Genomic DNA, 26478 nt, shown 5'->3' on the forward strand with positions numbered 1-26478 from the left:
TGGCCTCGGATTTGGGTCAATTCATTCTCAGTTTAATCAATTCAAGATGAGGGATCTGGTGTGATTCAAAAGTCTGCTAGTTATTTGGTGATGATTCAGACTCCTATCTGAATTATTTCAAACACGATTAAAACGGTGGCACTGGAAATAAATCTCAGCCTCTTCTGCGTTGAGTTTGCATGTTCTTCCTGTGTTTATGTGAGTTTCGAGAGCGCTCCGGTTTCCTCCCACAGGTAAAACTGATTGATGAAATTTTCTCAGGATGTTATGATCTAAATTTATTGTTGCTGGTAGCAATTTCCAAACCTGAGGGAGCGGGCGGGTACCAGTGCTCCTTTTCTTCTATACTGTAACTGACTAGGATCATTGAGCCTGTTTACACCTGATATTAACACTCGCTCTGAGTGATCTGATCACAAGCAAACAACTCTGAGTCCAGGTGTGAACGCAGCCGAGATGCACCGAGGACCACATTCAGACGTTGTTTGGGCTGTTTGTGATTGGAGTCTTTCAGCAGCATGTTCACATTGAAGGACCACCTACCTAACTGACGTGCTGTAAGCTACTACTGTTAGACCACGAGTTACAAACAATCATGCATTTTGCAAAAGTGATTATGTGCATACAGAGCAGGGAAGTTAAACGGCTACTAAGGCTGCAAATTGGTAATCATTTGTGCCTTCTTGTAAATTCTACATTAAATGCAATGAATGCAGCTTTTTCTTTCCTTGTAAAAAACATTGTACTACTCAGAGGTTGTGTTACGGACTGAATTTTTTGAACAATGACGGCAAAACTTGAAGGTCGTTAGTAATTAAAACGCCGTGGGCAATCTATCCTAATAATCTACCCTAAATTAAAAGAGCAGGCTGGAGAGACGTCCTGTGTTACTTTCTCTCATTCTGTCATTAAAGTCTTTCTTCGTCATCCCAGCGCACCATGAAGCTTCTCCTCAGCCGGGCTGCTGATGGCGCAGGTAGAACATGAGACTAATGGAGTTTAAAAAAGGAAGGAGTAGTTGAATCTTCGTAATGAACAAAAGAATGAACGGATGAACAGTAACGGATATTCAAGTGACAAAATGGCCACAGTGTTTATTTGTATATAGAGCAGGTAAATGATATCTGATCACAAGTAGTCACTGGAGAAACATCTAGAGACATAATACAAATTTACAAATACATAAAGAGGCAATATCATAAATTAGATTTCTCTTTCTGTGCAAAAATGTTAAAGTTGAAGTCAGCTGCAGAAAACACGGTGCTTCATCTGAGTGATTTAGCCATGTTTGGTGGGTATCAGAAAATTCCCTCTTTGTGTTCCCATGCAGGGTGTTTCCTTTCTAAGCTGTGGTGGAAAGACACTTCCTGTAAGTTGCATGTACAGTAGGTTAGTTGCCAGGACAAAATACTGGCAATAAACCTGCACATGACTGCCAGACTCCTGATGCCTCATATTAAATTAAGCTGAACTTTATAAAGCCTTTTTGCAGAGAGAAAAAAAAAAAAGAAAAGTCACGTATAATTCTATTATTCCATGCACATTACAATCTAATATGCACGGTTATCTTAGCCAGTAACATGCTGTTTCAGTAAAGTCCTGTAAAGTAACATATTGTATTTGACATAATGCTACTGGAAAAGAAGAAAATGGCTGTCTGCATTCAAAGACCTGTTCTATTTTCAGATATCCAGTCACTTTAAAATAACTCTTTTTTTTTTTCAGTGAGTTTCAGTGATGCATTTCATCGTGTTTCAGAGCGGCCACAGTTGAAACCCGTACCTGGGGCTGTCACAGTGTCTGATAGATGATGACACTCCTCCTCCACAGGTCCTGCTGCACTCCTCCCACGGTGACCACAGACCCCAGCCGCCGTCCACACCCTCCGGACGAGTGCCATACGCCACACACACCCTCTTGTAGCACCACTGCAACACACATGTATTCATACACTTGTTCAGAATTACTTATAAACAATGACAGCATTCCTTAAAAAGTTTCCATGAAAATGATTTAGAAATATGTTACACTGAACAACAGGCTAAAAAAGCAAATGCTTGAGAAGAACACAGGACAAACCGAGAATACAAGATATCCTACAACCCTGAAAACAGTGTTTTGACTTTGCTTGTGTTTTTCAGGGTGATTTTTTTCTTTTAAAGTGGTCTATTCTGCAAATATTTTTTATTGGAAAACATGTTATCCAAACAAAACAACAGCCAGGATGAGTCAGTGTGAGCACATGTGCTGCTTTTTTTATTCTCGTAACAAGCAGGACAACCAGTCAGCTGCTTTTATCCTCTCTGCCCCAACTTTGAAAAAACATTTTGCCCAAACTTTAAAGAGAGTAATGTAAAGAAAAAAAATGGAGTATTTCAGTATTTACCCCTTTCTCTATGGTGTTGGTCTGACAGATGGTTCCCTCTGCAGCAGGAATGCTGCTGGTGATGCAGCGGTTGCTCTTGCTCATGCACCAGAGTTCACTGCAGACTTCCTGTGTGTGCGAGCGAAAAAATAATGAAAACATGCGTGAGACAGGGAGAAAAGAAAAAGAGAGGAACAAAGCAAAGAATGAGAAACCCTGTCAGAGTGTTTCTGTATAAGACAGAGACACACGAGCAGACACTCTCTTGTTCACCTTCCTCTCTGCTCCCTCTACAGCGATGCCTATAACACATGGGGGTTATGTTTTATTGTGTACATATGCTCTGACCACGTATTATCGATAATGGCTCTATAAAGCACAATGCTGTTCCAGATGTCCATTCGCTCTGAACCCCATAAAAGTTGACCACGCAGTAAAGTCGATGCTATTCAGCGAAGGTTTTGCAAGATGTTTCCCGTCGTCAGAGAGGCTGACTTTGACGGAGGGAGCCAGAGGAACGCAAATCAGGTGCGAGCAGTGAGATAAATAACTTTAATTGAGACTGAGTCATCTGAAAGTGAAGGATTAAGTCAGCCTGGTCCCATAAGAAAACAGTAAAAGAATGTGAAGCTTGTTATACAGACAACCCAGGTTCACAAATAATCATCGAACCCACTGATGACAATTACAGATGAGTGAAAGTGAAGAAGAGAGAAGAAGGTTAATATGTTGCAGAGAGTTTAACATAAAACACACAAAATATATTCTAAACCAATCCATATTTGGGCAGTTAAATATTTGTTATATTCTGTTTTTTAGCTTATATTCTTATTTTAAAGAACTACCTCAATAAACTGAAGTCATTATCTGGATCCTCTTGAAACTGTCAAACTACATATCTTGATAAATGTCAATATTGATCAATATGGAAAAACGGTGCAGCAGTTTTTTGATAAATGAAAAAAAAAAGTTTGCATTATAATGAAGTCCTGTAGAGCTGCAGATGTTCTGGCTTCTCCAGATGCAAGACAACATAAATACATTTGAGGCAACAAGAAACTGTAAAGTCTAGTAACATATTTTGATTAATTGACTGATATTTGATCAGCACTACCAGGTCTGACAGTTTGATCAGAGTTTTGGGAGCCTGAAACGTTGCATCGGACGGACCTGCTGACTGGACACAGTGGACTGGTTACACAGCAGATATTTTGACTTGTCAGAGAAGGAAAAACTCAGTTGCAGTAACAGTGACAGTGAACCTGTATGCACAATAGAAGGATTTCTCCTAAGTTGAATGTAATAATCATTCATGTCAAGTGTCTGCTGTGCAACGAGTCCATTGTATGTACGACTGTTCACAACAGGGAGGCACTGAGCATCGATGAGATGAGAAGAAAAGTGACCTGAGAGACAAATGAAAAGTGTGAAAAAGTAGACTGAGCACTCACCGCATATTTACATTGTCGAGATCTGACGCCGTACTGGAAGCGGCACTGTTCGTCTGCGTCGTAGGCCTGACCCGGTGCCGTGGTCGGGTAAACAAACTCCTGCTTGGGGGGGATGTTGTTCAGACAGGAGCCCATACCTGAGCTACAGCACAACAAGCAGAAGAGAAAAAGAAGTTAAATTAAAATGCAGAATAACTGGAAATGTTTAAATGGTTTGTTCTGAGAAAGTAAACCAGTTTGTTTTATTGAAACACCAAACAGGCTTCAGATAATTAAATTAAAGTGGATTTGCCTTTTGTCCAGAACCATCTGCTACTTGAGTGTTTCTCTGACCATCAAAAATGTTTCTCCAACATCCAAGTGAACTTTTTTCTTTCTCAGACCTCTAATTACCAAATTAATTGTGGTTTGCAGATATCTGAAAGGCTGACTCACTCCAGGAAGCTGGTGATGTAATCGCGGCTGCAGGCCGACCAGATGAACGGGTTTGTCTTCATGGTGATGTGGTCAGCCATCAGCTTGGCGGTCTCCTGGCTGCGGGGCCCGCAGGCGTTCCCCATGCCGTCGTGGTTCATCCCAAACCTAAAGCCCGTGATGACACAGTGACAACAGTTTGAGGTGACCGGTAGCAGTCGCTGCTGCAGGGACGGGGACAGCGGAAAAAAGATCACTGTGGGGAACAGTCTTATGAGTGTTTGCCAAACAAAGGACGTACACTGATTCATAAACCATTAGCCTTGTTTTTAGCCTAGCAGTCGTTGATCACTTGCAGATCCGACTGGTCAGTTAAGAGGAGCGAGGAGTCAGCAGTCAGTATAAAGCAGAGCAGTCAATAAAATAGGTTTTTCAGGTTTTTCAGGTTTTTCAAAAACTGTGAATTACTGCAACTATGAGAGGTCAATGAGCTTAAAATCATAAATATACATAAAACGACGGGTCCAGTAAAATGTGAGATTAGCTGCAGACCAAGCAGACAGTAGCTCGAGCGCTGTCGGTCACATATGCACAGACACACAACCCATCGCATTATCAAAACAGTTGCAGATTCATTTTGTGATCATTCCAGGTTTAAACCACGCACTTCAAAATGCAAATATCTGTCTAACATTGCAGAACAAAAAACTAAAAATACTGAAATACCAAAATATGAACATTTATCGCACTCTTGATGTACAAGTAAAAACAAGACAGAGCTTTAAACAGGTGACATAAACACAATATACATCAAAGTGTTGAACATGAGTCTAAAACAGCACCTCAAGTCTCTTTTCTTCTTTCACATTAGTAAACTTAATCAAAGTGATTCATTTAAATGCTGCTGAACATAAAAATATAAAATAAAATGACCGTGCACTGTATAATGTTTGTGTTTTTGAGGTTTGTGTGGTCTGGCTGCTGGGATTTTGTGTTTGTTTGTCCAAAAGGAGCGAGTGAACCGTCATCATTTAGAAATGAGATCGCACAGATGCAGGAATCAAGATTGTGATTTTTTAACAATTAATGGTGCAGCCCCGGTCCAGAAGATTAATAGTTATCAGTTCAACAGTCCACTTGGTGTTTTTTTTCCCCTAATCATTCATGACAGACGGTGATAACGCTCACAGTAGCTGTGTTTGAGCCTGAAATATAAATGTTCTGAAAGCTTTTCATCCCTCAGCTGAGTCATCGCTGTCTTGATCCGTCTCGTCTTTTCATGCGGGTGCCCTCCACCACAAACAGGCCTGTGTCTAATCTAACGCTGCACTGTGATGTCAAAACAATTTATATGACAATTAAAAACAAATGTTGACTGTGTTGACACAGAGGAAACAGACTGTATATATCCACACACACTAATCAGCACGCTGTGTCCAGTCATGTTGGCTCGTGGGCCTCGTGGTCCGAGTACTCGAAAGCTACCTGTGTTTATCATTAGGGAGGCAGGACCCCGAAGGACCCACCATCTGTCTTCATAATTCTCAGGGAGACTCAATTACTCTGAGCGAGCAGGATACTCCCCAAAAATAAACCAACTTTTCCTTCTGAAGAAAAAAAGAGGCATAAAATCAGTAACCTCTGATGATTCACTGTATTCGTGACCGAAGTAAAGCATACAGGCAGATAAAATTACTCGTTACTCGGAGACACAGATCAGCTTCACCAGGCAAATGATTAAAACACGAAAGTTTCCAGTCACCCAGAGGATCCAGATATAAAAACCAGAGGCATCTCCAGGTGCCGCACCAGCCACACGTGTAACTAATTCTACGTATAAACAGTGTGACGGGAGGAAAATATACAACTGTTAACACATTCTGAACTGATGGAAATGACTCATGGTGTTAGAGATTACATGAATCTCTGGAGACGTAACGTGAGGAGGGAGGGATCATCTTGGACCAGACTACAAGAAAAGACACATGAGACACCTCAGGGATTTCTTCAGGGACATTTTGTGTTTCAGCCTCGGCTAAAAGAACGGCAAACATGGATCTTGTGGAGAGTCTGTGTTTTTTTTTTTCTAAGTTGTTTGACAACACGGGGTTATGAAGTTCTCCTCTCCAGTCTTCAGTGGACTGATGTACATGATCTCTGCATGCAACATTGTGGAAAGATTTACACACGTCTTCCCTATTGTATACAGTCTAACAAGACTAATACCCCTGTCAGACACGTGGATGATGCAGATCTACTGTGTGTTACTGTTCAGTCCATAGTTTTTGGTTTTTTAGATCTTGTGAGGACGCCACTTGGTCGCCTCCATAGGGAGGTGTTCCAGGCACGTCCAGCACGAAGGAGGCCACGGGGCAGACCGAGGACTAGGTGGAGGGATTATATATCTGCCCTGACCTGGGAACGCCTCGGGATCCCCCAGTCAGAGCTGGCTAATGTAGCCAGGGAACAGGATGTCTGGGGTTACCTGCTGGAGTTGTTGCCCCTGCGACCCGATTTTGGATAAGCAGTTGAAGATGGATGGATGGAGGTTCTTCGCAAGGCCAGGTCCACACTAGACCACAAAAACCGCGCTCTCTATGATGATTTATTTATGATGATTGTAAGACTCAGTTACTTGAAATATAAATAAAAGATTCTAAATATTTGATTGATGAGTAACTTTAGTTAATACAGTATATAACTTAAGGTATGATTTTACCAAACAATCTACACCTGACACCAAGTGGCAAAAATATATTCATGTTTCAGTGCCTGGATTCCCGTTGTTTCTGTTAACGTCAGTGTATTTTTGTAAAAAGGTGGCTCTGATTTCTTGTTGAATCTCTGTGTACAGTCTGGATCTCTCTGGATCAAAGCAGTCGACCAACCAACCACCCGAAAGACCAACCAGGAGTCACAGCGAGAGTGGATAAGAAATTAAAAATGTCTGAAGATGAGGTGAGGTTGTGTACGTAACTTTTCTGACACCATCAATCGTGCGTTTTGGAAAAATCCTGTGGCGAAGATGAATTTGTTCCTGAATGTTTCTGCCTTGTTAAATTAAGTTACAGTCTAATTGCATTTTGATTTCACTCATCACTCATGGAGCCTCACAAATAAAACAGTTAAGTATAAGTGAAATCAAATGGGTTTGTGTTAGATTTACAAAAAAGAGATAAGCCAGGAAATGACAGGTTTATTGTGTGTGTGTGTGTGTCTGTGTGTGTGTGAGTGTGTGTTTGTATAAGTGTGTGTTTCACTCACGTGTGTCCTATCTCGTGAGCGATAGTGAAGGCTGTTCCCAGACCGATGTCCTCGTTGATGCTGCAGCTCCTCTCTGGCTCACACATTCCTCCTACAGGAGCCAGACCTGTCACACACACACACACACACACACACACACACACACACACACACACACACACACACACACACACACACACAGATATGAATACACCCTATGTAACCACCCCTCAACACTATAGGAAACAGTGTTCTTGTTCTTTGCTGTATTCCTGTGTGAGTTCACTGAAAGTGATGAAAAACCAGAGTTAGATTCTTTGTTTGTGTACACACACTTGACCAATAAAGCAGATTCTGATTCTGATTCTGATTCAGACTGACTCACTAATCTCAACTTCTGGGAGACTCAAAAAGTTCAGACTGTACATTCTCAGTGGCTGCAGGATCTTATGTCTGTCAAGTTCTACAGGGTCTCAGGATCACTTCTTCTTTTTGTTCTGCTTCCTTCAGGCAGACGTCAGACTTTTCTATTAAACGCTCCACCACTCACTTTGCAGAAAGTTTCTTTCCTAGCGCAATATGCAGATTAAATAACTCTAATTCTTAATGTTGGAGTCCCTCACTGTATACTCAGGCTGTTCTAGGAAGTCACATGCTTTTTAAAACTTCATGTATTTTATATGGTTGCACTTGAGCTTTTAAGCTGTGGTTCCTTGTTTTTACCTCAGAAACTGCTCCTTGTGAGTCACATATGCTTACAAACTTAATAGCGAGACACAAAAAGTGATCTGTGGATATGCACTTGTGTGCTTTATTTCTGTGCCGGGTCGTTTGTTGGATTTTTTTGACTTATATTCTGTCTGCATGATGTACAGTTTTTTTGTGTTTTAAAGGCTCTTACATCAAATAAACTCTCTCTCTTTGCATATTTAAAAAAGAATTTAAAAAGAAAATGTTCACACTGGAATACACTGCTGTCCTCAGTTAAATCTGATTGATATGTTATTTCCCCCCTTCTTTTGAGTGTAGCAGTCTGTAATTTACTGTCTGTTTACTCTGTAATTATTCAAATACAACATCAACACACACAATGCACATTCCTATGAATGAACCAAGGATGAAGCACGTCATGCTTGATTTGTATCATGTTTGTTTTGTGTGTGAATGTTAATATGTGCTCTGGTACATCTATCTTTGCGGGGACGAAGTCAATGAGTTTCAGACATTTTGGCCGAACTGAAAATATCAGGAAAGAAGGTTGGACCGCCGGGGAGAGGCAGCGTGTACAGCCAGAATATTTTCACATCTATCACGGTGAATGAAGGGTTTATATTGACCAAACAACCAGAGTCGTTGATTGTTGGAGCAGCGGAAAGACGAGCCAGGATGGTTTTGGTGAGTTTTATTTTGTTTCTGTCAAATTTGAATGAAGTGTTTTTTATGATGATAAAATTACTGTTTCTGTAAATGGAGTCTGGTGGCTTTGGAGAGAGCGATAAGTGGCTGTTTCTGGTTAAACAAAAAGATCTTTTACTCTCTAACAAAAAGGTCTGTCTCCGTGTCTCTCTTTCAATAATTCTGCCAGAAACGTAGAATAATGATCCGAGGCTGTAAGTGGAAAAATAAGCACTTTTAGAGCTCTCCCCAAAATTGTTGTCCCCATTTGCCACACAAAAACACACGAAAATAGGGTCCAGCTGAAAAAATGCTCAAGTTATCCTTTAGTTTAGGTTCAGTCCAGTAATCATGTTTCTATAAGTTTAGAAGTAGATAAATGTGTGTGTGTGTGTGTGTGTGTGTGTGTGTGTGTGTGTGTGTGTGTGTGTGTGTGTGTGTGTGTGTGTGTGTGTGTGTGTTACCTAGGGTTTCACAGGGCTTGTTTTTTTGGATGCAGATGTCGTACCTGCAGATGGGAGTAAAAAAAAAAAAAATCAACCAGTCTGGTTAAAACTCATCCACAAACAGAAGCAGCACCATTAAAGGGATAGTTCAGATCTTTTGAAGTGGGGCTGTGTGAGGTACTCATCGACAGTCAGTGTATTACCTGCAGCAGATGGCAGTGAACATGCTCCAAGTTAGGAGAAGCAGCAGGAATACCAGTGTAAGAAGCTAAGCAAACAACTTGTGTGGACAGGGTCAAAACATACACATAGAGTCTCCAAACTCCAACCAACTAACCAAACTCCATAGGCAAAATCAGTATTTTTACCTCACAGACAACGTGAGTTAGTGGTCTACCTCTGCATCAATCACTGGATTAGTTTGTGTCATTGTGTGACTTTGGTGAGTCAAAATGACCCTTTTAAAAACACAGAAGTCACACAATAACACAAATAATGTCAGAGGTTGAGGCAGCAGTCAACTAGCAACTCCAGTGTTCTGCAAGATTAAATTACTAATTTTGCCTATGGAGTTTGGTTGGTTTGGAGAGAGGGACATTTGGCTTATATAACGGCTGTTTCCCATTAGAAAAGGCTGTGTGACAACAGGGCAAAGCAGTGAAAATATCCTAAATATACAAATAAACACTTAAACTGATATAGATTTTGTTTAGCTGGCCCTTTTTAAGTGGCAAAGATGCTTTTTGTAGCTTTAGTTCAGTCCTTTAAAACTTCATTCATACAATAACATAAAAAATGCACAGGTGGGATTAAAGAAAACCTTGAGAACCACCTAAAATTAAAACTGAAGCCTTTTGCAGCTGACCCTATGCACACCAGTGCATTGCTTAGTGTCCATCTTGGCCACGTAACACATCGACTATCAATACGTACCTCATGCAGCCACGTATTTGCAATCAGACACTTAGACATGGACATGTAGTGAATGCACAGAGGCTGACAGACACACTCACACAGACAGACAGTATGGACAGACAGTGGACACCAGTGATAGCAGACAGATATAGTTTATAAGGAACAATAGCAGGAAATCGTGGACGGTCACGGTGGTGTCATCTGTCTGGACAGCTTCCATCCTCTGCTTGATAAATCCTGCCCCAAAACCAAAGTGTTCTCACAAAGCCACCACCAAAACCACATCTCAAAACACACATTTATCTATCTGCGCTTTTCTTACGCCTCCTATTACATTCTGTTAGAGAGAATAGGAAAGTATTTGTGGCAGCTCTGCCCGGCCCCATCGCATTCAGATGACTCTGACCAAACCACGGTGGTGTTGTTTGCTGTTGCACATTCCTCAGTCAATAGCATCAGTGTTTTATCTGCTTAACATGCAGCCACTACTGTTGTCTCCGTGTTCCTGCAGCAGTATCAGTTACAGAGGGTGCAGTCGGATTCAAGGCAGCTCTGCTTTGATTTCTGCTCTCAGGGTGATTCTCCATTTTCTCTGGGCTGCTTTCTTGTTCTTCTTCTTCAAAAAATCTGTCATTGTGTCTCACTCCCTCCTCAAATCTCTCTTTTACGTTTTCTCTCCAGATGCTGAGCTGGGCAGCTCTCGTCACCCCAGACAGGACAAGATACAGCCCAACTCTCTTGGACTTGGCTTAATGAAAACCTATGAGGATAGGGGCTGGGAATGTAAGACTTCAGCTCAGAGGAAACACTGTTTTAACCCTTACATGAGCAGGGAAACAGACCAAACAGATGATAAGCTGCAGATGAAGGGTCAGTATGCAAGTAAACACATTACAGCTACTTGCCTTACACCTTAAGTTTGTGAGGGAAAAAAACAGACAAAGACCCTTTTAATTTTATCTTTACAAGCAATGGACCTCGTGCAAGAACCACTTGTGCAAAGAGGTATGTTCTTAAATGTTTACCAGTGCTTTAGGAGAACTTGCCACAGTTGAATTTTCACTTGGGCACAAGCACAATTTACAAGTGGTCTTTGAGCAGCTTCCATAATGTGTGATGTCATTTCCTTTTTGTCAAAATGGATTTGAAATAAAAAATGTGTGCATGAGGGCCAGTGTCTTCAGTCTACGTTACCTTTATCTATACATGAAGACAGCTCCAGAACAGAGTTACAACCTTTCTTACTTACTCCTGTGATGAAAGGTTTGTCTGACTGTATTTCTCACCTGGTGATGAGCACAGCGGTGTCGTGGTGTGCGATGCCGTTGTCCGGTATGGCGTTACCGTAGCTGCTCCTGTGCTGGATGGTTTTCTGCCACTTACAGAAGCTGTCTAAAGACTTCCCTGCATGGTGGTTGATCTCTAGTGTTGGCTGGAAGAGACGAGAGAGGGAATACAGTCAGATTGGGGGAAATAAACTGATGCTTGAAGAATTGAGCAATTTCATTTTTTTACAAAGATATTTTAATTCAGTAATATAAAGTTATTCCAGTGTCAACAAAGAAGATATTTACACAATCAGGTATTAAACTCAGCAATGCTATGAAACAGCCTCACTCTTCCTCAGGCTGGTTTTAGTTAGTATGTTAGTCTTTCTGTCCTGTGAGAACCATGTATCTCCAAAATGTCAATTTCTCACAAGCTAAGAAAAAAGTTGTGTTTTCTGCTCTGTGAATCTACATTTTAAACTTTTTATTGCAGTTTAATGTTCAGGGTTCAGCGTTGATGTTTTTTTTCACTTTCCCAGCAGAAATTTAATGTTTGATCTTGACCTGCAACACGAAATAGTGAAAAACAGCCAATCCAGTCCAAGGTGATGTCTTTAAATGTCTCGTTAATCAGTCCAACACTGAAAGATATCCAGTTTAATACGACAATAAATGGAAAAAAGTGGGAAAACTCCATATTTGTGACACTATAAAATAACATTTTCTGCATGTTTACATGAAAAATTATTTTAACAATTAATCAGCTGCCAGTCAGGCATGTGAGCTGCTAGATTTACTTGCCCGACATTACATTTTAATTGCCCTTGGAAATGGGAAATCCTTACTGTTGAGCCCTGATGTCAGATGCTGTCCACCCTGGTACATAAACACATCCCTATTTTCCTATTTTTCTTTCAAGAACAACATTTTAGTGGCATAGCAGATTGTACAATTATAATTATTTGGCAGATTTTATACATATCAGTGGGCGAGGTAGATACAACGTGACTCTTCCTAGAACACAAGAAAACAAACCAAGAGAGAAAAACAAGGTGAAAAAGTACGAAACAAAAAAGTTAATAATCATCCTACACCTTCACCCTCACTCAGACCCCATCCAGTGGGTTTTAAGTGGTTGATTTTCTGTAAAAAGTAGGAGAATTTCCTCTAGACAACTTAATTCTACAGTTCTAATCACCAAATTTGGAGATACGTGGTTTTCAGTGGACAGCGGCTCCATGAGAGTGTAGTTAATGTGGAGGCAGGATTAGAGCGAAGGTGCTTTCTAGTATTATGAGAGAGCAGAGAGGAGACGGAGAGGAGGGAGTGCTCTGCTGGCCACAGCTGGCGAGAACTCGTAACCCAGGAATGCATGTGGTGACATAACTAGTAATTGTCTCATCCCACAGTCCCTCATTTCTGGGCCCGCTGCTGGCCTGATTTTATTTTCCAGGGGCAGCTTCTTGCCGTTTTCAGACCTGGAAACAACCAGCAGCAGCAGAGCCGCTCGCCGAGACTCCTCTCAATCCTGTCCCGACCTCAACCTCAACGGTCCGTGGAGAAAGAATAACAACACTAATACTGCCCACCGCTAATGATCCTAACATTTACTCCTTCGCTCTGTCAGATGACAAACACATCCGAGCGGTAAATTATGGGGCTAATTTTGAGGCAGTATGAACAGTATGAATCATAAATGTTCCCTAATAAGACAGCCATGGAGGAAACCTCAAAGCCACACTGTAATTCAGGATGATTCATTAGTCAGATTGCGAGAGGGTCGCCGTTACGACGGAGCCGGCCGCACCGTCTCACCACATGCTGTTAACGGCACGCTAATAAGGTCGGTTACCAGGTAGTCAGATGGCTCAGTCATCTCCTGTGCTCTGCTGAACAGGCTGAGCGCTCTTTATGAGCTGAACTCCTGCCTCGTGGTCAGGTGTGGATTCAAACTCTGTGACCTTTATAACCTCTGTTCACTCGCTTATATCACACGGCACAGCGAGGCTTTGAGATGCAATGCATAACACTTCCTATAAGACATTATAATGCATTTATAAGGCTTTATAAAACTCTAATTTATGATTGTGCATGGCGAGTTATAACAAGTTTTATAAAGTGTTATAAATGGTGGACATAATGTATTATGAGTTCAGCAGTCGTAATGCTTTATAGCTTGAATACATTACAAATTCTACATTAGGGTTTCTGAAATGGAATAATGTCTTATAAACATCTATAAAACACTATTGCATGACTACGTGACACTATATGTTGTTTGATGTTCATAAGACATCATCGAACTTTGGAAACTTTAACACACAACATGTAAATTATGTCTCTGACAGTCTCACTTTACAACAATAACAAAAATGAAGTAGCACGGGATCATGGGAGCTGTAGTCTTCATTGTAAAACCATGACTGGTGTAAACTCTATCTGACATGACCCCGGCAGAAACTGTTTACGGTTGAGGTGACGTACTAAAGTTTTATCAACATAACGTTAAGTCACGTTCACCGACTCCCCCGTTCAGTCTGTCTAACGTTACAGCGGCTCTGACCACGGGACGATGAAGACGTGGTGGGTTCAGGTGGAGCCAAGAGGCATGAGGTGGTTCAGGAGCATCCGCTGTGTTGATAAATCTGCAAATATTTGTTCTGGTGAAGTTGGTTGGAGTTTTGAACAATAAGTTTATCTTGTGTTGGAATAAATCAGCTGAATGTTTAGTCTCTTTGCTGGTTGATCCAACTTGTCAGCATTTATCAGGCGACTTGCTTTGTGCCCCAAAAAATATGTATTTAAATAAATAACTAGTCGACTAATGATGACTATTGGTCGACTAAGAAAATCTTGCCCTGAATGTGCTATAACATGCTTATGTTTGATAGCATAGCTTCACAGCTTCTTCGCATACTAACATTTGCTGTAAGTACAGCTGAATCTGACTCGTCATAAATAAAAGCAGAAGGTTAACCAAACTTATTAGGATGAATTCTTTGAACACAACGGGAGTTTTTGCCTAATTTCATGGCATTCGTTACAACCCAAGGTGTCGCTTAGACATTTTACTGAAAACCCAAAACATCAACCTCATGGTGGAGCTAAATGAGAAGTCAGTGGATCACCAAAGTCAGGAGGATCCATAATCTGGGGGCCATGTCTGTACAAACATTTATGACAATCCATCAATAGCTGTTGATTAATTTCAGTCTGGACACAAGCGGTGGACCAGGTGGACCAAACCAGACCCCGAGCGCAAAATGACAGACTAAACCTTGATGAATCTGGTGACTTTGGATTCTCATCCCTCGGATGTCATGCCTTACACACATTTAGGTATTTGTGTCATTCTCTGCCGAAGCAGATTCAGATGTTGATGTTTTTTACATCTGTCTAAATCTAACTTCAAGCTCTTCTGCACCCTGGATGTGCGTCACAGCAGCGGTCAGAGAGGTCACTGTTCACCACTGTAACCAGCAGGACGGTCACAAAGCAGCTCTGTCTGACAAGGTACAAAAACCCCCTCATATCCCGACTTTCCTGCCTTTCCTTGCCCATCTCCCTCTTCATAGCCCCCTTACAGCCGCTCCTTCCTTTCATTACAAGACGCACTTACACGCTCAGAGTCCACCGGGAGGAAAAGACACTTAAGCCAATAATTTGACACAAACAAGGAGCTCATAGATGCTGGTCAGGAAAGTGTTTTGTGCAGGAGAGGAGAGGCGAGGACTTAATTTACCTGGTCCTCCATGAGCAGGATGAGCCGTGTCACCACTATGTTGACTGCATTCCCCAGGCTAGAATCCTGGAACAGTTTGGCAACCTGACCTCCAGGGAAACAAGAAAAGACCAGTCTTAAAAACAGCTGATACACCAGGTGAGCACGTCAAACTAGAGGTGAGACAACACAGAGGACTAATCCCTCATAAATTAAGAGTTGTAATGGCAAGAGAAGCACCAGAAAAGAGAAGCCCGATCCTGTAAATGGATGTTTATCTGATTCAGTATGATTTTCCTATGACTTTTATGTTCTTTCATTGTTAGCTAGCTAGCTAAAAAGTTCACAAAGCATTACACTGTTTGCTAGCCAGCGAAAAAGTTAACAAAATGTTACATTGTTTGCATCTAGCTAAAAAGTTAACTAAATGTGACGATGTCCGCAGGCTAGCTAAAAAGTTAAACGTTACATTGTTTTCTAACTAGCTAAAAAGTTAACAAAATGTTACAGTGGCTGCTAGCAGGCTAAAATGGTAGTTAATGCTAGCCTGGTCAGCCTACTCAAGATGGCTCAGCAGAGAAGCTCTAAATTCTCCTCCTTTGAGAAAAACTCGTATAATAAGAGCAGGGAAAAAAGAGACTGCCTGGCAGCAAATGACAGACTGATTTAACAGATTAACTGGAGTGGAAGAAAGACGAGATGCATCATAGAACTTGATTAGGTTGAGTTTGTCCCTTAACTACAGTATAATTGAGAAACCTGATTATTTTGTTCCATCCATCTAAAAGTTAAACCTCCTCAAACATAGGTTTAAAGTTAATGCAAGATTACGCTTTAAAAGTTTAAAGTTTTTATGCAACTTTTAATCTCAGTTAAATTAAACTCTTAATTTTAAGATAGTTTTAAAGTTTGGTGCACATTATTTCAAAATCAGGGGTTAAAGTGGGTTAAAAAGACATCCCTGTCTCGTTCTGTGATTAAGACTGATTTTAAGCTATAATGAAACACTTCATCTACGACACAGACTAGTCTGAGAGTCTTATAAGAGCTGTAAAGTCAGTGTACCAGAGGTGCCAATGATTATTAAAGAGTTAGAGTACCAACAGTAATAAAAAAAAAAAGACCAGAGCTGAAACCACTACTGGCACTAAAGCTGCACTCAGACACTTGTCATTACTGCTGTCTGGTGTAATCTGGCCCACTTTGCTGCACACCACTAAACAGACGCTGTCGGTTTCTATGATTCTGAGACACTCCGGATGCGACCTGCTCTGTAACAATAGCAGCTGACCAACCCTTCATTAAATACATTCCTGACACGTGTGTGTAAAGGTTTAAAGTGATTAACTGTGTGTGAAGAGATCCCCAGTGACAGAAGTAGTGCAGATGATGACATACAAACTAAGTCTGTCTGACTAAAACATGTGGCCCCGAGGAAAAATCAAAATAGGTCAACACACTTTTCTGTCTCAAAGCATTATGAAAGTTACTAAACAAACCTCAGTCCAATATTTCAACTTCAGAGTGGTGTTGGGACTCGTGAAGTGTTGTAATGTGTGCACACTGCGTGTCATTCTTCTTTTTAATGTATTCTAAAATGTTAAGCCTGCCAATAATCCCACTTTTTACTAAATGTAAATGAATCTTTTCTAGTTACATGATCCCATTACATGTAATCCATTACTCCCCAAGTCTGAAAACAAGTTTATGTCTAACTAATCCTTAAAGAAGCGTTAAAGTAACACTGAAACTTATTTCTGTCAGTGCAGACATTTCCAAAAACTGACGATTGGCCGTTGGATCGCTGTTGAAAGCTCAGAAAAGTTAAATTAAACAAAAACAGAACATCATCTTGGCCACATCTTCTCAGTCCAACAGTGTGAAGTTTTGTGAAGCAAATGTGAAGTTTTTAATAATTCAGCCATGCTTCAGAAATCTCTCAGTTTTATTCATCAAGAAAGAAAGAAAAACGTCTTTTGTGTTGTGAAACTTACAATATTCATGACAGCCAGGATGTACTGCTCGATGTCTCTGCGACCATGGTAACCCACCATCATCTTGTCGGCTACCACCAGTGTCTCCACGTAGCGCTCCCGGCTAACAGAGCGCTTCAGAGGTAGCTGGCCGCGGCCGACATGATGGGGAGGCGTCTTTAGAGTTCGCTGCCACCATGACGCGCCTTTCATCGGCTTCTCGTCTGAGGACAAACAAAGACACATTCACACTTATGTGAAGACAGAAGAAAGCTCAGCACCAGCCAAATTTACATAAAAAAAAAACATTCATCACTGTACATTTCACATTTGCCATAACTGATAAATCTGATGTGTACAGCAATTTGGTCCACATAATGTTGGCTTTTAACCTTTTAATATAAAATGCTCCTGCTTTCCTTCTTTAATGAAATAATTTAGCCAGCCATGACCTGAGCATGTGCAAAACATTAGCATGAATTATCTTTGAATGTTTGGTAAGACTTTATCTGAACATGTATGCATAAGACTGTCATTACATTGTCATAACCATGTCATGAACATGAAAAATTCTTGACTAATGTCTTGTTAATGACTGTTGTTGTTGTAAATGGCATTTGGACAATTATGTAATTTTTAATGCAAGGTTGACATTCTTGAGATTTCTTTGTTAAGACAACTTGACATTAAAGAAGCAAATACCTTTGTTATGACAACCTGACACTGTGAAGTCTTTGTTATGACAGCTTGACATTAACCAGGACAAAAATATCTGTTATCGTAACTCGATATTAACCAAAACAACATAACCTGTCAATGTCTCTGTTATGACAGCTTGACAATGTCAAACAGTTTGGCTTCAACATGACATTATACTATCATATGCGGTTGGTTTTGACCCTGGATGTAATAAGACCATTATTAAGCGTGTCATGAATAGACCTCAAGTAAAGAGGTAAATTTTGGACTTGTCTTAAACGTGTAATTGAGTGTTATTACACTGTCAAATGCTTTTATAACAGTGTGATGAATCATTTTCTGAACTTAAGCCAATGTAGTACGATCTCAGACAATGTCAACTTTGTGTTAAAAATGACAAAATTGACCAAATGACACTTTATGACAGCAGTCATGAAGACAGGTGTCATTATGTGGTTATGGTGGTGTAATGACAATCTTATGAACACCACTTTTAAAAAGTGTTACTGAATGTTTGAATTATATCTGTACAAAAACAATGCAGCAGTCAGTAGAAGTGCTTTTATAAAGTAAAATAAAAAAATAATAATAATAATTAACCGTGTAATATCATGCTGGATATTGGCACAGACAGTCTGGTACGATACTGTGACTTTTTTTTTTTAAATTGTGATATTCAATATATTGTTGCATCCTTTCAAAACAGAACGATGACTGAACGCCTTTTCCATGAATAACAAGCATAATACGCATTACAGAATGGGGTGTTTTTTATTTTTAATTGTCAAAAGATGTTTTTTCTGAACATATTTTTGCTTTTTCAGCAACGCCCTGTAACACAGACTCAGTCACACCCAATCATGACTGGGAACTCAGACACAACCACAATCTTCTGCTGCTGCTGGCTGCTATGCAAATTCACTCCTCCAGTCTGGACCTCACCGCTGCTACTAAAAAGACCAGAATATCTCTCCTCTCACCAATGACTCCACAGGATTGGCCCTTGTACTGATGGCGGAGCGATGACCGCTTGTAAACCACATGGGGGCGCCCCTCTGCTCTCTCCCCCTTCTCCGTCCTGGTCTGGTTATCTGGTGAGACAAGGGGTTCAATCAGGTACTCCTCTCCCCCTGCAACAATCACCCCCTGCTGCAGAGAGACAGACACGTAGAATAGAACAGAATCAAATAGAATAGAATAACAGGAATCATTGCTTTCATGAAACAAATATCACAAACGTCACATTAGCACATCTATCACAGATCATCCTAAATGCTTCATCAATGTTAAGACTAAAATCACTTTTACTTTTCACACTGATAAAAGCAGGCTGCGTGCCGGAGCAGGCAGCAGGGTAAGTTAAGGTAAAGCAGGAGTAACTCAGAGGCCCTCTGAGGGATCCTGGTGCTAATGGGTCAGAAAACTGACAGCTGGAGTCACAGGAGACTTCATAACAACCTCCAAGACAGAATGCAGCAGATTTTGAGCTCAGTATTTAGTGTTGTTGCAGATTTTGCCCTTCATTTATGAAAAATGTTTAACTTTGAGGCAGCACATGTCAGAATTGAGCGGGGGAGCATCATATTTGGAGCGAGGTGCAGCAGTATACAGGCTTCATTTAGATATTTTTGTCTTTGTGGCTCCTTCGTGTTTGACTCTTAAATAAATGAATGCTGCAACTTTCAGATCATGTAACGACAACTTCAGGTGCTCAACAGTCCGGGGTCTCTGTTGTTGTATTTTGCACTCAGCAGGAGACAGGTGTGGACTGCAGGAAGGCCAGACTCTACCTGAACTCTTTACTATGTCGTGTCTTGGCATTGTCTTGGTGAAATAAGCAAAAGACTTCGTCGTCTGGATGGCAGCATATGTTGCTCCAACCCCTCTGTGTACCTTTCAGCATCAATGGGGCATTCACAGATGTGACAGTTACCCATGATGCTGTGGGCACTAACACACCCCTGTACCATCACAGATTACTAGATTTTGAACTTTGTGCTTTTAACAATCTAGACGGTCCTTCTCCTCTTAAGCCTAGAGGACACAACATCCATAATTTTCACAGCATCTCAGATGAGCTCAGAGGGTCAGAGGTCTGTGGTGTTTCTGCATGTTGATGATATATGACTTTCTGTTTGCATGGGAGAGGCTTAACATGCATTCGTAGATGCAGCGACTGCAATTTAAGATAATTAAACCCATTTTTTTGTAATTTAGAATATTGTATTTTCATTGCAAAGAACACTACAGCACTCTTGAGTTGTCTGATGATCAGTGTTTGGCAGAAATCTGTTACTCTGAAATACATTACTGTAATGTTATTACTTTCCCAAGTATTATGTAGTGTAAGGGATTACCATTCCCAAAACAGTAATACTAGTACAGTTAGTAAGCCAAGTAACTCTGAGTTACTGAGTTAATTTTTGACCTTTGTTGGCTCTTAAAATAAGATGTACGTGCAGCGGGTCAGGGTGGGTCAGGTGAAGTGTTTGCCAAAAAACTGAACAAAGGATGGAGAGTGAGAGAGACTTTCACAGGTGGAAGTACTGTCATTATTTTGAGTTTGTTTGACTAGTTTGTTTCCACCACAGCCGACATCTAGACAGCTAACAACAAAAGTTTTCTGAGTGTTAACAGTTCACTGGATCAGTAGTTCAACTCTGGAGTGCAACAAGGCCGCCAACAACAATCGTGACAGTAGAGTAACTGCATTACTTCTTTTAGCTGCAATGCAAAACCATTATCTTCCCTGTGTTTTTTTACAATAGACGTATCCCTGATTGTTAAATGCTGGTGCAAATTATTTGGTCTAACAGAGAAGCACTGGATATTTTCATTGTCAGGTTACATTTGCTGATAGTTCTTACAATATCAGCAGCTACATAGTAATAATAAATTTGGTATTTAGGTATTTGCAAGGACATAAAGGTACAATAACATTATTAGGTTTACATTAATCTCAGACGATCCAATAACATTTCAGTGAAGAAAAGACACTCCTGTTATAATTAGAGATACGTTTATATTAGAGATAAAAGCCCAACATTATCATCATATCGCTCTGTGTTCAGACTGTCCCACTACAAACACTGTCCCCCTCACTGGGTCCTCTGTTGGCAAACGGCGGACCCATCTGAGGATCAGGACCCCACAGAACAAACACACACACACACACAGACAAACACACGTGAGAGCATGAAAGAGTGAATGAGAGCGAGAAAAATGAGAGAGTGAGACAGCGAGCGATACACTAACACTTCCTTTGATTCTGCTCAGATGTGTTGGCCCCGGCCGGAGCGAGTGTCTCCCCTCGACTCACTGCGGCGGCTTTCAAAGTGCCTTTAATCTCATAATAAAGTTAGTGATGCTCCCCTGGACACGCAGCCCGCTCGCTGGTGAATGTGCTCACGCTGGTCTGACCAACAGTAATTACGTGTGCGGCTTATTAACGCTTTGTGAACACATCTAATCCTCAGCTGTGTATACAACTGTTATTGTGGAGCCCGCTGTTTGTAGTGAGAGGATACACAGATACACAGCGCTGTGAATGCAGGGAAATGATTTTCAGCCAACAAAGTGATGCATCACAATTAAGTGATCCGGTCAAGTGATTCAGAGGGCGAACCAACTTTGATCTGTTCGTGTGGGGCAGTAACAAGCAGATGACTTCATGAGAATCGGAGATAAATTAAAAGGAATTAGTTTACTAAGCGGCAAACAGCCGACTATGGAAAGCTATTAAAATTTCCAGAAGATTAAAGGTCCTCGATTCAGTTATTTTTTCTCAAAGCACTGCTTCCCATAACCTGCCCTGCTGACCACGGCTTCAGTTAATAATCTCCTACATTTCCCAGTCTTTAAACACTTTAAACAGCCCTAAGACAGCATGCCAGAACCTGATGGATTTAGGGTTACAGGTAGAGGTTAAACTTCAAACAAAGTGCTTGTTGGATTGTCTAACAGCACGCACACACACACACACACACACACACACACAGACACACACACACCCTTCCCACGCCAGAACAGCAGGGCTGCTTCCGACGCTTTTTGTAACTTTCTGAAACCAACAATCATGCCCACCTCGTGCAGTGATCAACCAGGTTTGCAGAGCTGAGACAGCTTTATTTCACACAACTTCCACCACTTTAGTGCAGCCGGGTGCAACAACCTGAGGGACAATCTGAAAGTCTGCCTAATATCCCTATTTGTAAAATTCATTGAGTTTTGCCTCTCTTTGAGACCACGTTTACATGCATTATTCTGAAAAATACAACTTTCCTACTAAGCTGTTTATGTGGTTAATGAAAATTAATATTCCATCATAATATAATAAAGTACATCTTACGTCTATTATATATAATGTCCAAAGCATTAAAAAAAACCTGTTGATAACCAAGTCTGTCATATTTAAAAGTATGTTTGTGCATGCAGAGGCTGTAATCTGAATATGTTGTATACATGTGTAAAGAATTCTCCTAAAACCTAAATAATTATTGGCATATCCCAGATGTTGGAAAGTGCTACGTTCAGTTAAAAGCCTAAGTGAAAATATCCAAATGAAATCTGCTGTTTGCATGACCTGCGTCAAGTTCAGAATATTGTCAAATTCTGAATAACAGTGGAAAATAAATGTGCAAGTAATCACACTCTGTGAAGACGACCTCCAACTGTGGCCTTTTGGAACAGGTGTAAAATGTTTTGCTTTTTGTCGTGATCAGACAACAAGCCACACAACCTTGTTTGCTTCACGTATACTGATACAGCATTCAAGTCATATTGGAATTATCAGTTTCCAACTTTTAAAGAGAGTTCAAATCAAAATCCAAGTCATAATTATGATTGAATAATCGGATATACCTGACTTGGCACTTAATGATATGAAACTGCCTTAAAACCAAACATACATGGACGCCTCATGTCAGCCAAAGTCTGTCATTCGAGATAATAAAACACAAATTTTAGAATTTAGAACAGAGGTATTCAAAGTTGGAGACAGCAGTTGTGATTTGGTTTCAGAGATGCAGTAATTTTGAGAAATTTTACTGTTTTTCCCAGAGTCAGAAACTGATAAATGCTTTTGTACAGACCTTTTTTATGAATTTGGCGTAGTCTGAAATTATGTCAAACAGCAATATTAGGCTATCTTGGCTAAATTCTATTGGATCAGATAACCTAAGTATGATCCCACAGACATCCAGGAACCGAGCAACACAAAGCAGGTAAACAAAAGGTTGGAAAACCCCAGATTTAGAATATTATATTGTTGTTGCACAGTATTTTAGACCTTCATGCAACCAACTCAGCAGCTGTCTTGAGATGTCCGATAACGTGATCACTTGCAAAGGTTTGAATGTGAAAATCTTTCCCATCTGTACCCAAAGAAGAGACGTGAGCATGGCAGAGACAAAGAAGCTGCAGTGCATTCTGGTCTATTGAACCTGCTGCTTCTTTGAATGAAAAAAAATGAAAAAAAACACATTCCTGCAGCAGGTGCAAATATGTAAGTTTAAGTCTTTGAATCAGATATTAATCAATATAGCACCAGGTATTCTACACTTAAATCATCTGCAGACATAATAAGAAGAAATAAATCACCTCTTCAGTATGAATCTCCATATCAGAAATTTCATTTCAGGTCATTTCAGTTTTTGAGGACCACACTGGTTGTTCTGGGCAAAGATTAAAGCTGGCTTGAGTACTCAAGGTTTGTTAAAATTTCATGCTTTGATGTCCAAAATCAAGCATTACTGATCCCTTATTTGCTGAGCCAGCGCTGCTGCTGACCTCACTCGGTGTATTAGATGGGGATTAGACTTGAAGGTTTCGGTCTTACCAGGCCGTTACAGTTGCTCAGGGCCACTTTGCTGGAGTGCGGCTGGTCTTGGAGGTGTCCTACATAGTGGCAGTGGGGAGAGTAAGGGTGACTCCAGGCTAATCGACCTCTCTTCCAGTACTCCACCCTGAACTGCCGGGACAGCAGGCCTCCCTGCAGCGTCAGGTTCAGCAGAAAGTTGTTACGGGATGTGGACAGCTGGTAGAAGAGCTGAGAGGGAGAAAAACAGAGAGCTTATAAATGCTCTTAAATCAGAATGTTAAAGGGACAGTCAGTGTATTTACCACAGTAAATGGCAGCCAGCACGCCCCCAGTTTGGTGAGCAGCCGGTATAGGAAGCTAAGCAGTGTACTGCTGTAGACCGAGTCAAAAAACTGCACCTAAAAAAATCAGCATAAATTTAAGTGTAGGCTATATATAGACTATTTTCACCACCTTGCCGTCAGATGGCCTTTTCCAACATGAAACCACTGTCATATAAGCCAAATATCCATCAACCAGACTCAACTCAAAAAAACACTTATTTTACTTCACAGAACACAGGAGTTGCTGGTCTGTTGCTGCCTCGATATGTTTGTTTGTGCAGTTGTGTGACTTGTGTCTTTTAAAGGGCTATTTTGGATTCACCAAGGCCACACAATAACACGAACAAACTAACCGATGGAGGCAGCGACAAAGACAACCAGCTCCTGTGTTCTGCAAGGTAAAATTACTGTTTTTGCAAATGGAGTTTGGTGGCTTTGGAAAGAATGGCTTTTATAACGGCAGTGTCAGAAAAGGATGTCTGACGGCAAGTAAAAAATTGGCAGAAATATTTGCTAAGATATGTTTTGGTGTATTGACGATGGATAACTTCCTCATAGAACCCCACTTAAAATAATCAGAAATATCCCTTTAAGTATTTTAGAGTGTAATTTAAATATGTGTATAAATATAAGACAATAAAATGATGAAAAAAATAAAAGGAAAAAAAGCATACAGAGTCAGGCAGCCTGTCTTCAGTGCTGCGTCTTCTTCTTCGGTGGTGTTGAGGCCTTTCAGCGTCCAGCGTCTCACCATTAGGTCCTACGCGTACTGGGATGGCAATCTCATACTGGCCTAGACTGGACAGGAAAGCAGCTGGAGGGAGGGAAATAAAGAAGGCATAAAACCAAAATCAGAGTTTAACTTAATAAAGCCAAAATTCAGCTTAATCTAATTGACTCTAATTAAAAACAGTCGAGGATTTAGGAGTTGCTTATTTTGAATAACGCTGTGGGGCTTTTTTATTGAGAGAGTAACCCAGTTGGCAAAGAGAAACTTGCAGGCTTTTTTGGCCCATTGCTGACAAGGTCCCTCCACTCCAAGAACCCCCCTCTTGCATGAGGCCAAAGGGATGTTGCCATGGTTACACTGAAACTGTATACTTCCTGTCTGTCCCAGTCTGTGCCGGGGCCTGGTGGAGATTTATTGTCCAAACACACACGGCTCCAAACAGCCAACGTCAGCTAACTAACGGGGAAAGGTCACCGGCAAATGAGTCCAGTTTTCATCAAACCTTTGGCCTCGGTTGGTGGAGAAGCAGCCCCTTCCCACACAGAGTAAATACCCAGAGATCAGAGTTCCCTGGTACAGACTTGGAGAGCTCTGTACCGGGAAAAACCACTCTGTAAGCAACAGATAGGTCTGGCTTGAATAAACAGCGAGCACAATTATAAATGCAGCCTTCACATGGAACTCGTGAGGTCGCACTGCATTTTCGACATGGGAAGTTTAGAACAAAATATGCTCGGCGTTCAAGTGGTTTTAGTCATGAGAACAAACACGAACTGTGTTTTGTTCTCTTCTCAAAAATGCTCAATGAGTCAGCGTTTTTTGCATTACGATTTCATGTCTTAATCTTCTTCCATCAATATGTAGGTCCACGGCAAAACGCACTTCCAGTCAGGGTTCAGGAAGGTGGGACGGCATGTGAAGTTTTTACTGGAAGTAAATGTGAAACTGTGAAAACAGCATTGGGGAAAAAACTCAAAATAATTCAATGACAGTGGCTACAAATGAGAGAAAAGGTGCAATGCAATTCCAAGACTTAGGAAAAACTGCACAACACATATCCTGCACCTTTTGCACTCTGCATTTTTTCAAACTCAGCATCTGTCTCTGTATACTGTCTGTCCATACTGACAGTGTCCAGAAGATATATTGTTGAATCACTGCAATTTCAAACAACAGTTTTGTTTTTTTTTAACTTACCTTACATTTGATTTCTAAACAGTAATTTCCTCCTTAACTCCTGTCATTTGTCTTACTTTGCTTTCATTTTATTTTATTATGTACGTAAAAAAATCTGCTATCTTTTATAAAGCTCTATTGTTACTTTTATTTTATTATATTGTTATTCTACTACTCTTCTCTGTATTTAACTTCACATATAGGCCATATGAATAAAACATTGTTTAGCTTCTGGAAAGGTAATGATTATGATAAAAAAAGATTAAAAATGAGAGAAAAAATTGGGGCTGACATTTTAAAAAATGTCTTTAGTCTATGACATATTTTTTGAACTGGATTCAAACTGCCTTAAACAGACACTTGAAGGCAGCAAAATCACAGCAGCGCAGCATTAACTTCCTAGGAGCTCTGAGCAGTTTCCCACAGCACATCCATCCTGCTCTCACAAACCACACATTAACTTTGAAGCACAGGAACATTTCCTGGGGAGAAAATGAAGGGAAGGTGTTAATAAAGTAGATATAACTCACCGCCAAGGAAG

General features: G+C 40.7%; 1 protein-coding gene across 1 annotated transcript in view; it reads right to left on the bottom strand.

Moving 5' to 3' along the window:
* Positions 1 to 26478, bottom strand: part of adamts10 (ADAM metallopeptidase with thrombospondin type 1 motif, 10) — a 70211-nt gene that overhangs the window by 24705 nt on the left and 19028 nt on the right. Inside the window, exons 3-14 of the mRNA XM_084723758.1 lie at positions 24706 to 24845; positions 23727 to 23936; positions 18871 to 19039; positions 17213 to 17415; positions 15240 to 15323; positions 11516 to 11661; positions 9333 to 9376; positions 7495 to 7600; positions 4252 to 4398; positions 3817 to 3958; positions 2387 to 2494; positions 1783 to 1928 (exon numbers count right to left, since the gene is read on the bottom strand). Coding sequence (XP_084579884.1) covers positions 1783 to 1928; positions 2387 to 2494; positions 3817 to 3958; positions 4252 to 4398; positions 7495 to 7600; positions 9333 to 9376; positions 11516 to 11661; positions 15240 to 15323; positions 17213 to 17415; positions 18871 to 19039; positions 23727 to 23936; positions 24706 to 24845 — 1645 coding nt within the window. The remainder of the gene's footprint in view (positions 1 to 1782; positions 1929 to 2386; positions 2495 to 3816; positions 3959 to 4251; positions 4399 to 7494; positions 7601 to 9332; positions 9377 to 11515; positions 11662 to 15239; positions 15324 to 17212; positions 17416 to 18870; positions 19040 to 23726; positions 23937 to 24705; positions 24846 to 26478) is intronic.

Source organism: Lutjanus erythropterus, chromosome 7 (assembly GCF_056507025.1).
Source record: "Lutjanus erythropterus isolate fLutEry1 chromosome 7, fLutEry1.hap2, whole genome shotgun sequence".
Lineage (NCBI taxonomy): Eukaryota > Metazoa > Chordata > Actinopteri > Lutjaniformes > Lutjanidae > Lutjanus > Lutjanus erythropterus.